At 43.2% G+C, this 17,957-nt stretch overlaps 1 protein-coding gene across 2 annotated transcripts in view; it reads left to right on the forward strand.

Moving 5' to 3' along the window:
- The first annotated feature begins 3,740 nt into the window (after positions 1-3,740).
- Positions 3,741-17,957, forward strand: part of LOC124788160 (putative sodium-coupled neutral amino acid transporter 7) — a 46,175-nt gene continuing 31,958 nt past the window's right edge. For both annotated transcript variants that reach the window (XM_047255313.1, XM_047255311.1), the window contains exon 1: positions 3,741-3,890. In XM_047255313.1, coding sequence (XP_047111269.1) covers positions 3,782-3,890 — 109 coding nt within the window. In that variant the 5' untranslated portion in view covers positions 3,741-3,781. The remainder of the gene's footprint in view (positions 3,891-17,957) is intronic.

Genomic DNA, 17,957 nt, shown 5'->3' on the forward strand with positions numbered 1-17,957 from the left:
CTGGGCGACGCCCATAACCCTCTGTGGGGTGGATCAGTGGCAACAGGCCGAGGCGCCACCATTGAGCATGTATTGGCACAGCTCGACCTTTCACTTTTGAATGATGGTGCCTTCACACATTTCAGTGTGGCGCATGGCACGTACTCAGCCATTGACCTCTCGATCTGCAGCCCTAGCCTCTTACCGTGTGTCCAATAGCGTGTGCATGACGACTTGTGCAGTAGTGATCACTTTCCGATCTTTCTGTCACTGCCACAGCGTCCCTCTTCTGGGCGCACCTCCAGATGTGCTATGAATAAGGCTGACTGGGACTTGTTCTCCTCCATTGCCACTATTGAGCCTCTTTCCAATGACGCTATTGATGTGGTGGTTCACTCCGTCACCACCCGCATCATTACTGCCACAGAATCTGCCATTCCCTGTTCTTCTGGGTCCCCTCGGCGGAGGACTGTGCATTGTTGGTCGCCTGAGATCGCCGGCGGATGCTCCAGTGTCACAAGCGACATCCCTCAATAGAACACCTCATCGTCTTCAAACGGCTGCGTGCGCAGGCCCGCTGCATCATTTGCCAACACAAGCAGGAGTGCTGGGAACGGTATGTCTCCACCATTGGCCTCCATATCTCTCTGTCGCAGGTTTGGGCCAAGATTAGGCGCCTCTATGGCTATCGGACCCCTGTCACTGTCCCTGCGCTCTCACTGAATGGAGCAGTTTGTACTGACTCCGACATAATTGCAAACCACTTAGCAGAACATTTTGCTCTGAGTTCCGCTTCTGCAAATTACCCACCGGCATTCCGCTGCCTGAAAGAGCGGTTGGATAGTTTGAGCCTTTCATTTCACATGCGCCATCCTGAATCCTACAATGTTCCATTCAGTGAGTGGGAATTCCAAAGTGCCCTAGTCGCTTGCCCTGGTACAGCTCCCGGGCCTGATTACATCCACTGTCAGATGCTAAAACACTTCTCAGTGGACTGCCAGGGACGCCTCCTCTACCTTTACAACTGTATCTGTGTTGAGGATGAGTTTCCGTGGTAATGGCGGGAAAGCATCGTTATCCTCATTTTGAAGCCTGGCAAGAACCCATTGGAGGTGGACAGCTACCGCCCTATTAGCCTCACCAACGTCCTTTGCAAGTTGCTCGAACACATGGTGAGCCGGCAGTTGAGTTGGGTACTCGAGTCTCGGGGCCTTCTGGCTCCTTCTCAGGGTGGGTTCTGTAAAGGCCCCTTTGCCGCCGACAATTTGGTGAGCCTGGAGTCAGCCATCTGTACGGCCTTTGCCCGCCGTCAGCACCTCATCGCTGTCTTTTTTGACATGCAGAAGGCATACGATACGACATGGCAACGTCACATCCTCTCTACACTTCATGGTTTGGGTCTTCGGGGTCCACTGCCGATTTTCATACGAAGTTTTCTGTCGCATTGTACCTTCCACGTGCAAGTTGCGGCCTCCCATAGTTCCCCCGAGTTCAGGAGAATGGGGTACCACAGGGATCTGTCTTAAGTGTCTGCCTGTTTTTAATTGCAATTAATGGGCTCGCTGCTGCAGTGGGAACGTCTGTCTCTACTACAGCTCCATTGGCATTGCAGCTGCTGAACGTTAGCTGCAGGGTGCTATCAGCAAGGCGCAGTCTTGGGCTGTGGCGCATGGCTTCCAGTTTTTGGCTACCAATACCTGCGTTATGCATTTCTGCTGGCGACGCACAGTTCACCCTGAGCCTCAGCTTTATCTTGCCGGCAAACATCTTGCTGTGGTGGAGACACATCGGTTTTTGGGTGTGGTTTTTGATGCCTGATTGACTTGGCTCCCTCATATTCGGCAGCTTAAACAGATGTGCTGGCGGTATCTTAATGCTCTGCAATGCTTGAGCCACACCAGCTGGGGCGCCGACCGATTTACCCTCTTACGGCTCTACCAGGCGTTAAGACAGTCCCGTCTGGATTATGGGAGCCTGGCTTATGATTCAGTACCCCCTTCTGTGTTGCGGGTGCTGGACCCCATCCTTCACAGCCCGATCCAACTTGCCACTGGAGCTTTCTGGACCAGCCCTGTGAACAGCATACTTGTGGAGGCAGGTGTTCCTGTACTGCAGTTACGGCGCCAACGTTTACTGGCTGCTTATGCTACACACGTTTGTACCTTGCCCGGGCGTCCTAATTATCATTTCCTGTTCCCTCAGTCGGTCGTCCGTCTCCCAGAATGTCGGCCCCGGTCGGTTTGTACGATCGTGGTCTGCGTCAGAGAGCTTCTCTCCAGGCTTGGCGTTTTCCCTCTTCCACTTCCTTTCCGGGCCCCTTTGCATACACTCCCGTGGTGTGTGCCCCGCCCTTGCCTTCTGCTTGAATTGGCACAGGGCCCGAAGGACTCAGTCCCTCTGGGGCCTTCCGCCGCTGCTTTCTTTCCATCATTGCCATGTCTCAGGGCTCTAGTGTTGTTTACACTGACGGTTCGATGGTTGCTGGTCGTGTCAGGTACGCTCTCACTCTAGGGGACCATTACCGACGACACTCATTGCCGGCTGGCTGCAGCATTTTCACTGCTGTGCTGGTCGCCGTTTTTCGTGCCCTAGAGTATGTCCGCTCCTGCTCAGGTGACTCCTTCATTATCTGTAGCGACTCCCTGAGCAGTTTACAAGCTATCGACCAGTGTTTCCCTCGCTCTCGTCTGGTGACGGCTATCCAGGAGTCCTTCCATACTCTTGCCCATTGCGGCCGCTCTGTGGTCTTTGTGTGGACCCCAGGCCATGTAGGGATACCTGGCAATGAACATGTTGACTGCCTGGCCAAACAGGCCACCAGTAAACCGTCTCTGAACATTGGCCTCCCGGAGACTGATTTGCGAGCAGTCTTACGCAGCAAAATTTTCAAATTTTGGGACACTGGTTGGTGCAACCTGACCACACCAAACAAACTCCATCCTATCAAGGAGATGACGAATGTGTGGCGGTCATCCATGCGAGCCACTCGCAGGGAATCAGTTGTCCTTTGTCGACTCCGCACTGGCCACACCCACTTGACACACAGTCATTTACTGCGCCATGAGGACCCGCCTCTATATCGCTGCGGATTGGCCTTGACGGTGGTCCACGTTCTGATGGCCTGTCCCCTTTTAACTGCTCTCAGGCAGACGTTTGCGCTGCCTGATACGCTCCCTGCACTTTTAACGGATAACACTGCCATGGCAGGCTTAGTTTTGCGTTTTATTCGTGCAGGAGGCTTTTATCACTTTATCTAAGTGTTTGTCTATATTTTGTGTTGAGTCTGGCCTATGGCCTACGATTTTAGACTGAGTTTTTTAGTGTGTTTCTTGGTGGTTGCCTTTTCCCTTTTTGTCTCTATGGTCGGCCAACCACTGTCACACTCTGTGTGACTTTTAATTCCTTTTTGTGTGGTCTCTGTTTGAGTCTTTCTTGTCCTGTGTCGTCTCCATTGTTCGTTTTTATTTTTTGTGGGTGTTTGAAGATTTTGGAAAAAGGGGCCGATGGCCCTAGCAGTCTGGTCCCTTCGATCCCACAAACCAACCATGGCGCTTGCTGTGCTACTATCGGTTTGTTGGTGTGTTTTAGTGTGTGAGTGTGGTTGGGGGGGGGGGGGGGGGGGGGTAACGAAAACGAGGAAAGGAGTGTAGCGACTGTTATGTTATCTTTGACCAAACGTACTTCCGTGATCCAATTTATTTCACCCTGGACGTGGAGTTGCCTATCTATGGTGTTCTATCTCTTTGGCTGAGTGTGTTGACATATTTTGACAGGTGAAACTCATGTTGGGGAAGTGTTTGTGATGTACAGAGGTGATGTTGATAATATGGACGATTCTGATGTTAACAGCGCAAATGAACTCGTTCTTTCTACGTTTTCAGCAAATGTTCCTGCAACAGATGTCAGTAACGGTAAGTTGTGCTTGATTAAAATTAGTGGTATTTCAGACAGGATGAAAAATCACTCAAGCGTTTGAGTCCACCGTGTGGCAGGTAAGCGTTGTTGTCTGATCGATAAAGCCATATAGCCTGTATTGGTGTCTGGCTTTTACACTGTGATCGTATGTGGAAGGTAATTGCGCGGAAAAAATATCTTACTCAGGATAGCCTAAGTTACGAGCGAACATATCTATAAGACACAATTTTTTACCATATTATATTTCCTCTTTTTTTTATGGCCGTAGGTGTTGCCCAGTGATATCACTTTTAAATTAATCTGATAGTTTCGTGAACATTTGCAAGTCATTCATATGTATGGTGACGTTTTCTTACTTCTGCTCAACTACAAATCGTATGCCTATAAACTGTAAAGAAGATAATCATTACGTACTTTCGTCTGTGAATTTAATGATGAGTTTAATTAAAATATTGTAAGTCTGCGTTGCAAGAATGCCTCTTAGATGGACGATATGTATACTCTTTACGCGTAGTTAGGTAAATTATTTTTTTAGATTTAGTACTGCAGTTACGGGCATTATTACTCCTTTTTTGAACTGTGATGGATTCTGCTCGATTTGTAAACATATCTGAACGCATGAATTTGAAGAAATCTATCAAGGTATATGAACAGTAGGACTGTATGCAATGACAGTTTGGTTGTTAGTTACAAAGCCAGTGAATGCTAATACAAAAACTTAGATGTGCTGACATACTGATCTGTAGCATAGCCCAAAGTTTAGGTTTGGTTGAAAGGTGAGTGTTAGGTTTTGAGTTCATGAAGTGATATCAAACAGTTAATAAATGTTACATGCATGGAAAATGAGGGCATGAGTGAGGAAGATTTTGGTCTTGGACCTTTACATGTTTTTAGCACTGTACTTGCTGTGGAGTAATGTATGTCGGTCTCTGTCAGTTTAATTCAGAAACAGTAAAATCAGCACAATGTCCACACATGGGTGTTACAGCTTCTCAGAGGCAACGGTAATGGAACATGGAGAATACAATGGACTATGATCACATGAAATAGTTTCCCAGACTAAAACCTGCTGAGAAAATGCAAAAGTCTGTGGGAATTTACATTACAGATAGTTCAATAAATAAGGGTAAGCAGCACTCTGAGTCCTACTAACTGGTGCTGACTGAATCAGTCACCAATATATAATGAACTGGTGTAGTCATGTGGTGTTGCCATTGATTGTATACGAATCACTACAAAGTGTGTGACAGTAATTCTTACTGTACAATACAGCCTATAAGGTTTGTTGGTTGCATTCTGGGATGGAGTGTGAGCAGATGATTGCTTATATGCCTCTGTGAGAGTTATTTGTATAATTTTGCCTTCACTAACTCTGTAAAACTAATTTCCAGAGCAGGTTCATGTTTTTACTGTAAAACCTAAAACTTTGAGGTAAATTCATAAAAATTGTCGTAGATAATAGATGAATTTCCATGGAGATTTTCTTGTGCATAATATGTACATACATAAAACATGAAACATAAAAGTGGGAGGAAGGGCGGGGTAGGGAACACTACAAAATTTGTGTTCAACCTTGTACCAGTCAAAGAAGCCTGTGGTAATTCCCATCTCCATTCTTTTTATACTCTTGGGATGTCAGATGGTAATTCCATTTATTTGTCCAGTATTCCTGGAGGAGTCTCATTGCAAGAAAAATTACACATCCATTTGCTTTATTTACAGCTGAATATCTGAATATATGTGATGGTTATTCCCCTTCACTTATTGTGAGTGAACTGACCAGAAAGCATGTAGCATGTACAGTTGTATGTATAATCTATAGAAATGTATTACTAATTGCTTCAAATTCCTGTCTACAGGGTAGCTGAAGATACGTATTTAAACATTTATTAAGTACAAAATGAAAGCTTTGATGTTGGATGGTATAAATGACTGCTTGGTACATGCTTCATATCAGTCATATTTATTGAGCTACAAAAACAGAATTTAAACAACACGAAAATCTGTAGAAACATGACCTACATCAAAATAGAAAAAACACATTCAGAGGAAATTAACATTAGTGTTACAAGTAGTGTTTAATGTGATAAACTATAGCCTAGTGATACAGCCAAGTAATGAGTATGTTCATCAGTACGGTAAAATTAGGAAGAAAAGAGTAATAAATATATGGTGGAAGAAGAGTCCTGTATTACTGGAAAGTCTTGAGTGGAATGTTGTGTAAACATATTTTTTAAGTCTGATCAGCAGAATTTAAGAATGACTTATTTGCAGGATACAGAGCATTTAGTAGGCTAGAAAAATATATTATAAAGAGTTTGTATAAAAGTCAAGGATATTTTAAAATACTGTGGGATAAAGAAAAGTCTCTGCCTGTAACAAATTAAACTGAACTCATACAAGTGGCTTTGTCAGATCAGCCAACTGGTTCTTTCCATCTGTATGTTCAAACATAATTTCCCCATTCAGAAATCTTTCATGGGCATGGAAGTGTCGGACCTCTATGTGTTTTGATTGTTGATGATATTCAGAATTTTTTCTTCGCTTACATACTCACTCCATCTTCAGATTGCTTTATTTTTATTCCAAGGAAACTACCAAGGTTATCTGTTATATCAAATTCACCGTGAAATGTATGAAATGAAGCTTTAGTTTCTTCCTCATCACTGCCCACAATTAGGCCATCGACATAAATTGCTACAGGAAGTATATTTTCATTTTGTTCCTGATTAAACAAATAAGGATTTGCTCCATTGTTCTGAAAACCCATGTTCTCTCTGACATCTAAAAAACTGTTGTTCCTGCTGTGTGATGTTTGCTTGACTCCACAAAAACTCTTGTTCAAGAGACACACTCAATCTGTGTTATCTTTGAAAGCTCTGGTTGTTCCATATATACTTCATATACAAGTATTCGGTTTAAAAAACCTGTCTTAACATCAAAATATTTTACAGCATCTTCTGTGAAGCAGGTTTTGCTAGCAACATTCAGACGGTGTCATAATGTGAAACAGAAATAAATTCATCTTCACAATCAATTCTACCATCCTGAGTATACCCTTTACCACCAGACAGGATTTGGGGCAATTACTTCAATGAGCCACAATTTTTCAATTCTGCAATACATAAATGTCAGGATGTTCAACTAACACCTCTTGTTTCTCATAAGTGATCAGATCTCTTCATTAATAGCTTACTTCTCTTTTTCCATCTAATTCAACTGCAATACATCAGAAAAACAGTTTGGATCTTTATCAACATCAACTTTTCTTATGATAAACAAGTTTTCTTCTTTTCTCCACTATATCTTCTTTAGAAAATTGACAGTCTTCTGCTTTAAAGAATTTTGTTGATTCTTTTTTAGTGACTTAATACTTGACTTCCTTCACTTTCGCCAAAACCAAACTGCCTTTGACTTTTGCCCTTCTACTTCAGGTACCACATCTGTCCATTTTAGATCTGGGAATTGTTGCTGAGAAATATAGAATTCAGTGTGATCACTATGGAAACTGTGAACTAATTCTGACCTAAAATTTATGTTGTGACTTATGAGTACATCCTTTTTAGAAGGAATCCAGACTGTAAATCCATCTTTGTGATTAAAATACCCAGTAGGTTGTCTAAAACATCTTGTCATCGTAGTTCGAATGGGGATGTTAGTTTATATGAATATAGCAACATGTGCCAAATATTCTGCGGTGATAGTTTTCCTACTGTTCTTATTTGATATAGTCAAATTGGAAATAAAGTGATCTGTTTGTTAAAAGTTGTGGTTTAAATAAAAACACTTTATTATTCAAGATCACAAGTGTAATTTTTTAAGTGATAACTAGTCTTAGTTGCATTAATTAGCCGTCTTCAGATCACACTTTTGTTTTGTTTAGTGTACACCACCAATTGGCAAGACATGTCATAATTTTGTTTAAGCTGCATTGCTTATTATATAACCAAAGTTTAGGAGATTGTTGAGTGCCATGCATAACAAAGAAAAAAAAAATCCTCAACACATACATAGTGAGAACATAACTGACAGGCATGCTATTCTGAAGACACAACATCAGAATAAATGTATAATGTGGAATCCATTATCAGAGACTTTTGTATTCACTGTGTTAGTTTGTTACTAAGTACATTTCTCAAGCGAATGTAAGCAGGGAGAAAGGGATAATGTAGATAATTTTAGTTTTGTAAAAGTTATCGAAAAGTCTGTGTATGTAAGGTTAATTGATCATTTTATATTACACGATTTACTATCAAATGTACAGTTCGGCTTTAGGAGTCGTTTGACAACTGAAAATGCTATATTCTCTTTTCTTTGTGAGGTACTGGATGGGCTAAACAAAAAGCTTTGAACACTTGGCGTATTTTTTGATTTAACAAAGGCATTTGACTGTGTTGATCTCACAATATTGCTCCAGAAGTTGGACCATTACGGAATAAGGGTAGTAGCTCACAATTGGTTCACCTCTTACTTTAGCAACAGGCAGCAAAAGGTCATTATTCACAATGTTAATAACGGCTGTGATGTGGGATCTGAGTGGGGTACTGTCAAGTGGGGGGGGGGGGGGGGCAGGGACCAGTGTTGGGGCCGCTCCTGTTCCTTATTTATATAAATGATATGCCCTCTAGTAACATGGGTAACTCTAAAATATTTCTGTTTCTTGGTAGTAAAGGATGTTGTGTGCAACACTGACTCGGTTACAAGTAGTGAAGTACATGACCTCAGTTCATGGCTTGTAGAAAATAAACTAACGCTAAATCACAGTAAGACTCAGTTTTTACAGTTTCCAGCGCACAATTCAACAAAACCTGACGTTTTAATCTCATAGAATGGGCATATGATTAGTGAAACTGAACAGTTCAAATTTCTAGGTGTTCAGATAGATAGTAAACTGTCGTGGAAAGCCCATGTTCAGGATCTTGTTCAAAGACTTAATACTGCCATTTTCACTATTCGAACGGTATCAAAAGTGAGTGATACTTCGACATGTAAATTAGTCTACTTTGCTTATTTTCATTCACTTACGCCGTATAGTATTATATTTTGAGGTAACTCTTCCCATTTTAGAAGGATATTTTTGGCTCTGAAATGGGTGGTTCGGGCAATGGGTGGTGTGAGTTCGTGAACCTCTTGTCGACCTCTGTTCACGAGTCTGGGTATTTTGACATTGGCCTCTCAATATGGATATTCCTTATTGTCGTTTCTTGTTACCAATATTAGTTTATTTCCAAGAATAAGCAGCTTTCACTCGGTTAATATTCGGCAGAAATCAAACCTCCATTTGGATCAGACTTCCTTAACCCTTGTGCAAAAAGGTGTGCAGTATACTGGTGCATCCATTTTCAATAAGCTGCCACTCAAATTCAAAAATCTTAGCAGTAATCCATGCGCTTTCAAATCGAAACTGAAGAGTTTCCTCATTGGTCACTCCTTCTATTCTGTCGAGGAGTTCCTTGAAAAATTAAGCTGATTCTTATTGTATTGCTGATAGTGTTGACTTAAACTTATGGACTGACTTTTTTCAGGTTCATGAACATTTATTTTTATCTGTTATTACTTTTTATGTTGTAAATTCATGTAGTGACACGTTCCATGACCTTGGAGATTTGCTCCTCAATTTGGTCCTACGGAACTTGACGTGTAAATAAATAAATAAATAGCATTGGTTGCTCATGATACAATTATTTGTAAACAAGGAAGTGCCAATGTCAAAGCAGGCAGAGGACCGTTAGTTTCCATACTGTGGGATCTTCCTTGTTTGCAGATAACTGTGTATCATGAGCAACCATTGTTGTGTACATTTACATGTGTAGCGTACTTAACAGGCTTGCACAGTAAATGTGAAAGTCTCAGATAATGGAGTCAACATTATACATTTATCCTGGTGGTGCATCTTCAGAGTAAAATATCCATGTGGTATATTCTCATTATGCACATGTGGAGATTGATTGACTTTTATTTTTGTTATACATGGCACTCAGTGATGTCATAAACTTGGGTTGCATAATAAGCAGTGCAGCATAAACAAAAATAGGATGATGTGTCTTGCCAATTGGTGATGTATGTAGAAAAAATTGTGATCTGTAGATGGATAATTGATATGTATTAAAAAGCAGTTGACAATAAAAAAATTAGACTTGCAATCTTGACTAATAAAGTATTTTTCTGAATACACCACTTTTCTTCTGGTTGATTGTATTGTAGTTGGTAAGGGGATTTGTCTGGAACTGAGGAACTTAAAGTAAAATTTATGATATACATTGCCTGACAAAAGAAGTGAAGTACCCAGATGAAATGGTTGGATGTGTACAAAGTTTTCTACACATGCCAATCACTGGTGGGTATGTGAATGCTTAAAGCTGCAATTCTCTGTGACAGGTAGAAGGGCCACCAGAGTGTATTAGTGTGGTTAGGGTTTAGTATTGTTACCGGGCCTGGCAGGTTGTATAACAGATGAGGGGTGTGAATGGTATCGGACACTGAGTGACACGGAGGCATGCCAGAGTTAGAAACGGACCTTATTGTGTGCCTTCATTTGGCCTGCATGTCAAATCTTGCAATAGCCAGATTTGTGGGGCATTCGGATGTGACAGTGGCCCATTGTTGGACTGCATGAAAATACGAGAGTGGTCATATTTGTTGTCAAGGATCTGGTCGAACACATCTGACCGCCACAACAGAGGTTTGCAGTATTAGGCACGAAGTGCACTGTAGCATCTTCGAAATCTGCAGCTTTCCTCCAAAAATAAGTAATGGATTCCCTGCAACATTCTGTGTCATCCTGCACCAATGATCAGACTAGTGGCAGCCCAACTGGGGACTGACGATCCCATGGTGCCGTTAACGTTGCAACACAAACAGCTGCATTTGCTGTGGTGCCGTGAACAGGAAGCATGGACTGCTTGTCAGTGGTGTTGCATTGTATTCAGTGGTAAATCGTGGTTCTCAAATACCTCACATGATTTATTGACTAGTATTGTGGTGATTTGGGTCGAGGTCCCAGTCTTCTCATGTTCTGTAGGACACAGCAGTTTTACTCTCGTTATGGTGTGGGGAGCCATCTGGTTACAAATGGTAGTGATTGCGAAAAATCTGACAACAAACTGATATATCTCAGATATCCTGCATCCTTATGTGTTACCTCTCATGTGACAGTATAAAAGTGCCATTTTTCGACAGGACAGTGCTGGTCCACATGGCACAATTCTCTATGAATTGTCTGCATGATGTTGAGGTGCTCTCATGGCTAGCAGGATCCCCAGACCTGTCCCTGATAGAGCATTTGTGGGACCAGATTGGATGTCAATTCTGTCTCGGTGCCAGTATCCAGGATATAAACATTTATGTGCCAACTTGCCTCAGGAGAGGATACAATGGCTTTATATGACACCTTTACTGACTGCATCAAAGGGGATGAACATCATACTGACACATGCGTTCATACTACCAAATGCTTTGTAAATTTGACTCATTGTTATCAATGCAATAAAATTACATTCTGCCTCAATCCATGAAGTCTTTTGGCTTTTTTCTCCTCTTCTGGGTGCTTCACTTTTTGATCAGGTAGTGTAAACTGTTGTATTGTAAGCTTGTGTCCAGTCCTTTTGGTATTTTACTTGAATTCACCATTGAACATGCAGCTTCAGTAATTTGGCTACACCATTTTGTTCAGGGGTTTAGGGTGAAATAATCAGTAATTATGTTCCCAAATCTATGAGGGAGATCAGTAAGTAACGCACAATAACTTTTTTCTCTCCTGGTATTGCAACTGGAGTGTTGAAATTTCACAACAATATAGTTTGAAGTTTGTACTGCAGTGGGTATTTCATTTTCATATGCAGCTGTAGTTAGAGAGACCTGAACTATGAAATGAACGTGGCTCACATATTACTGTTGTAAACTTGTGAAGAGCAGCAAAATGTAATTTTATATTTGTTTGCCAAACAGAATGAACTGAGTGAAATTTGTAGGGCCATGCATGGCATGCATAAGGTCGACTGTATAGACCGTATCAATGTTCTTCAGGTGGTGTTCATTCTTTCAGGAGGTCCATGTGAACCTTAGTGTTTCACCATGCTCCAGGCAACTGGTAACAGTAGCAACCATGCAGAATGCTGGAGCCATTGAGGAGGCAGCATTTTTGAACAACTGGCGTGTGTAACTATGAACCTTACCACAGCAGTTCGTCATTTCCTATGGTGTGGTGTATGATACATTGAACTTTTGTAATGGTAGTGCTTGCTGGGTGCCTAAGAACCTGACAGACAAATGCAACAGCCAGCGAATAATGACAAGCTTGGATCACTTAACGTGTTACACCACAGAAGGGCATGAGTTGCTGAAAGAATTCAAAGAATTCGTCACTGGGGATGATTCATGGGCATACACATCCAAAACCAAGCGGGCCTCTATAGAGTGGAAACATTGCCAGTACACAAAAGTGACTCAGTCTGTGGGTCCGGGGGTTAGAAAAGGCCCTGGGTCCGGGGGTTAGAAAAGGCCCAAGGTATTCCTGCCTGTCGTAAGAGGCGACAAAAGGAGTCTCACATGTTTCGGTCTTTGAGATGGTCCCCTGTAGGGTTTGACCTACATGTTTTCAAAATTTTCCCAAAGAGGGGACCAACTGGGGAAGGGCGCCTTAGATGGTGCATCGTGTCCATCATACGCTGTGACCTATCACATCCTTCGTCGATATGGATCTGCACTTCTGCTGATTGTCCAACTGTTGGATGAAGTCCCACTCCTAGCTGTGTATTTTTCCATCAGTTGTGCAGTATCGTTTTCTATAGTGACTATGATAATGGACTTGTTGCTTGGTTGCACCTGATATCCATCACGGTAGTCAATCTGTTGTGGTGGGGCCGCTATGTACCCTGTTGGTTGTAGCCCCATGATAACACAGGGATCGCTCTGCTGATGCCTGTGCCATTAACTTCCCACATATGCCATGGAGTAGATGCCCATCTCCCTGGGGCATTGAGACCCATGGCAATGGCCATCCTGCCAGGTGGCCTTTGCTGCAGCTGGGTGATGCCCATGGGGAGGGCCCCTAGTCAGAGTGGGTGGCGTCAGGGTGGATTACACATGATGGAGGGTAGTACATCATCTCTTGCTGGTGGTCGAACACCAGCAGTCACTAAGCATTCACAGGCTCAATCCAACACACAGAAGTGCAACCCCAAATGGTTCCCCTTCCCGGCCACACCATGCACCATGGGAGGAACGTCAGGCTAAGGATGACAGCGGCTCTTATTCGTCCCGGTACCTTGTATGTTTGAGAGCTGATGGTGAATCTTTCGTGACAATGAAGCCTCAGTTTTTTTATAGAGCATTTACAGGACAATGATATCTGGGTCAGTCATGATCAAAACAGCATCCTCTGTCCAGTCATGGGTGTTACTCGCTTGTGACAATCTGGAGGATGTTTCTGTAACCATCACGCCCCATAATAGCTTAAATATGGTCCAGGGTATTATCTTCCACAGGGACCTTCTTTTGCAGTCTGATGATGAGCTGCGTGCTAATTTAGAATGGCGAGGTGTAAATTTTGTTCGGCGTGTCCACCAGGGCCTGAGAGATAACAAAGTTGCCACCGGTGCCTTCGTCTTGGACTTTGAGGGTGATACATTACCCGAGATGGTCAATGTGATGGTCTACTGCTGTGATGCGGTGCTTTAAAAGCTGGAAGTTCGGTCATATGTCTTCTTGCTGTACTTTCAGCGTCACATGTCAAGATTGCGGACGCTCATCACATCCCAATACTCCATGTGCCCTGCCTCCGATCTGTGTCAGCTGTGGAGAGCACCATTTGCCTTGCTCGCCAGACTGCAGAATTCTCCAGAAAGAAAGGAAAATAATGGAGTAAAAGACCCTGGACCAACTGACGTACACTGAGGCTAAGAGGAAATTTGAACAGCTACACCCTGTACACATGACATCACCTTATGCCGCCGCTACAACAGTTCTAGCCCCATCAGTTCTGCCAACCCCAGTCACCTCTCAGCCAGCTTATCAAACGATGGAGGCAGGAGCGCTGGGAGAGATATGTCTCAACCATTGGGTGCCATATGTCACCTTCCCAAGTCTGGGCACAGATCAAACGTGTTTACGGGTACCAGACCCCAACAGGTTTTCCCGGTGTTAACATAAATAGTGTGTTATCTGCTGATGCAAATGCAATTGCTGAGCACTTTGTTGTGCACTATGCTTGAGCCTCTGCGTCGGAGAATTACCCCCCCCCCCCCCCCCCAGTCTTTCACACCCTCAAACGATGGCTGGAAGGGAAAGTCTTCTTGTTCGCTAAATGCCACAGTGAATCCTATAACGCCCCATTTACAGAGTGGGAGCTCCTCACTGCCCTTGCACATTGCCCCGACGCAACTCCTGAGCCAGCTCAGATCCAAAGTCAGATAATTAAACATCTATTATCTGACTACAAGCAACATATTCTCGTCATATTCAGTTGGATATGGTGCGATGGCGTCTTTCCATCACAATGGCAGGAGAGCACCATAATTCAGGTGCTCAAACCCGGTAAAAACCCACTTGATGTGGCTAGCTATCAGCCCATCAGCCTCACCAACGTTCTTTATATGCTGCTGGAATGTATGGTGTGTTGGTGATTGGGTTGGGTCCTTGAGTCACGTGGCCCACTGGCTCTAAGTCAGGGTGGCTCCCCCCAGGTTCGCTCTACCACTGATAATCTTGCGTCACTCGAGTCTGCCATCTGAACAGCCTTTTCTGGATACCAACACCTGGTTGCCGTCTTTTTTGATTTACGAAAGCCCTATGACACCACCTGGTGACATCATATCCTTGCCACATTATACGAGTGGGGTCTCTGAGGGCTGCTCCTGATTGTTATCCAGAATTTCCTGTCGCTTCGTACTTGCCGTGTCTAAGTTGGTGCCTCCCATAGTTCCCCCCATATCCAGCAGAATGGGGTCCCACAGGGCTCCGTATTGAGTATATCTCTATTTTTAGTAGCCATTAATGTTCTAGCAGCAGATGTAGGGTCATCTGTCTCGCCTTCTCTGTATGCAGATGACTTCTGCATTTTGTACCGCTCCACCAGTACTGATATAGCTGAGCGGTGCCTAGAGGGAGCCGTCCACAAGGCGCAGTCATGGGCTCTAGCCCACGGTTTCCAGTTTTCGCCCGCAAAGTCATGTGTTATGCAATTGATGACCCACCTCAGTGTTGGTGCAGTGCCCGGCTGACAATGGCCCATATTTTGGTGAGCCGTCCTTCTTTGCCCGCCTTGCAACGGACTCTTCAGTTACTGGACTCGTTGCCATATATTTTACCTGACAGTGCCTCATCGGCTAATTTACCTTTACGTTTTATACGTGACGGTGGGTTGTATCATTCTGTATAAGTTTTAGTGCATGTCCTTTGTCCCATTGTGTTCTCACTCTAATGCTTTTAGCGTGGATGTTTTAATGTTTTGCAGAGTGGCTGGCTTTTCCTTTTTTATTCTCCTGGTCAGCCAGCCACGGCCATCAGCTCTCTTGTTTTTACCCCTTCTACCTGTTTCTTGCTTCTCTCTGTGGTTTTCTATTCTGTTTTGTTAGTGTTGATTGTCCTTCTGTCATTCTTCTGGTTCTTCCTTTCTCCTGTTATTGTGCTGTATGTCTCCTCTCTTTTCTTCTTTCCATTGTGTAATCATTTTACCGGGAACAAGGGACCAATGACCTCGCAGTTTGGTCCTTCCGCCCCCCCCCCCCCCTTCCCTCTTTTATACCAACTAATCAACCAACCAACCAATAAGGAGTATAATAAAAGACGATTGTGCAAAGCAGCCACAACTACATTAATGTTAGGGAAGCAGTTCTCCAAAACAGTGTAGGCAACATGCTCCTTGATTAACGTGGAGATGGAGAGATACATGGTACATAGATCTTTGGTGAAGAACGTGGTAGATTTCTAGTCTGCAGTGAGGTAATGTAGCAGTGATGAGAAGTGTAGCGGCACACAGCAGTCTGTGCCGCTGGGCACAACACAGCAACTGACCCGGCTCATTTGAACAGCTCAGTAGAGAATCTGCCTAGCGGAACAGTGCTGTTTAGAGGTGAGCATACAGCATGTTTACATTCTTAAAACACCTCACCTTTGGTTAAAAAGAGAAACACAAAGGAGCTGAGAGTGTAAGGTGTTATGTTATGTCACATCTGTGATTAAATGTAGGAAGCCAGCATTTTTCCAATAGAGGAATAAAGAAGTACCTTGGTGATAAATGAACCGTTTAGCTAAATGCTTGATGAAAATAAGTTGACCAAACAATTCATGAAGCAGTAAGGTGGCTAATAATTGTCACTCTGAGGCTTGTAATATCTGTGTTTAATGTCACGTGCTTCTTTCTGTCAAGGGTGACTTTTGTCCCCCTTCTGCCATGTTAGTCATATCTATACTGCTTCAACTTAACATTATGCATGTAGCCTGTAAGGCCTCTATTCCATCTTTATGTTTGGATCTCACTGTCAAGGATATATCTATTTGAACAGTGAAATTGTGTCCTTTGGTAGAAAGTTTCCTGTTTTCTTTATCTACATCTGCATCGATACTCTGCAGTCCACCATACACTGCATGCCGGAGGATACCCCATACCAGTACCAGACATTTCCTTTCCTGTTCCACTCACAAATAGGACAATAGGAAAACTACTATCTCTATGCCTCCATACAAGCCCTTATCTTCGTGGTCCTTACTTGCAATGTTTGTTGGACATAGCTTCAATAGTGTTCTTAAAAAAAGAATGCACCCTTCCCTCCAAGGGTTCCCATTTGAGTTCCCAAAGCATCTTTGTAACACTTATGTGTTGTTCAAACCTACCGGTAACAAATCTAGCAGCTTGCCTCCAAATTGCTTCAGTGTCTTCCTTCAATCCTACCTGGTACTGTTCCCAAACACTCAAACAGTATTCAAGAATAGGTTGCACCAGCATCCTATACGCAGTCTCCTTTACAGGTGAACCACTCTTTCCCAAAATTCTCCCAATAAACTGAAGTCGACTGTTCACCTTTCCTGCCACTATCCTCATTATCCTCCACTTCATATCGCTTTGCAGCATTACTACCAGACATTTAAACTACATGACAGTGTCAAGCAGAACACTGCTAATGCTGTATCTGAACATTACACGTTTGTTTTTCCTGCTCATCTGCATTAACATGCATTTTTCTACATTTAGAGCACACTGTCATCATCACACCAACTAGAAATTTTGTCTAAGTCACCTTCTATCCTCCTACAGTCACTCAGCTTCGACAACTCGCCATACACCACAGCATCATCAGCAAACAATCACAGATTGCTACCCACCTATCCGCCAAATCATTTATGTACATCACACTTCCCTCGGGCACACCTGACGATACCCTTGTCTCTGATGAACACTCGCCGTGGAGGACCACATACTGAGTTCTATTGCACAAGAAGTCTTGTAGTCACTCACATATCTGGAAACCTATTCTATATTCTTCTTCAACAGCCTGAAGTAGGACACCGTGTCAAATGCTTTCCGGAAATCTAGAAATATGGAATCTGCCTGTTGCCCTTTATCCGTAGTTCACAATATTTCATGTGAGAAACGGGCAAGCCGAGTTTCGCACAAACGATGCTTCCTAAAATCGTGCTGGTTCATGGACATAGGCTTCTCAGTCTCAAGAAAACTTGTTCTATTCAAACTGAGAATATACTCAAGGATTCTGCAGCAAGCTGATGTTAGTGATGTTGGTCTGTAATTTTGCGTGTTTGTTCTTTAGGCCTTCTTATACACAGGAGTCACCTTCACTTTTTTGCAATTATTGGGACTTTGTGCTGGGCACTAAAACCGAATTGGGATTCCATCTGGACCTGGTGACTTATTTGTTCTCAACTACTCCAGTTTTTTATCTGTCAGTGATGCTTATTACTATGTCTTCCATACGGGAGTCTGTCTAATTGTCAAACAATGGTATATTTGTTCATTTCTCCTGTGGGAACAATTTCTTGAATTATGAAATGTAAAATTTCAGCTTTCATTTTGCTATCTTCAGCTGCCTCACCAGACTGGTCAACAAGTG

Source organism: Schistocerca piceifrons, chromosome 3, assembly GCF_021461385.2.
Source record: "Schistocerca piceifrons isolate TAMUIC-IGC-003096 chromosome 3, iqSchPice1.1, whole genome shotgun sequence".
Lineage (NCBI taxonomy): Eukaryota > Metazoa > Arthropoda > Insecta > Orthoptera > Acrididae > Schistocerca > Schistocerca piceifrons.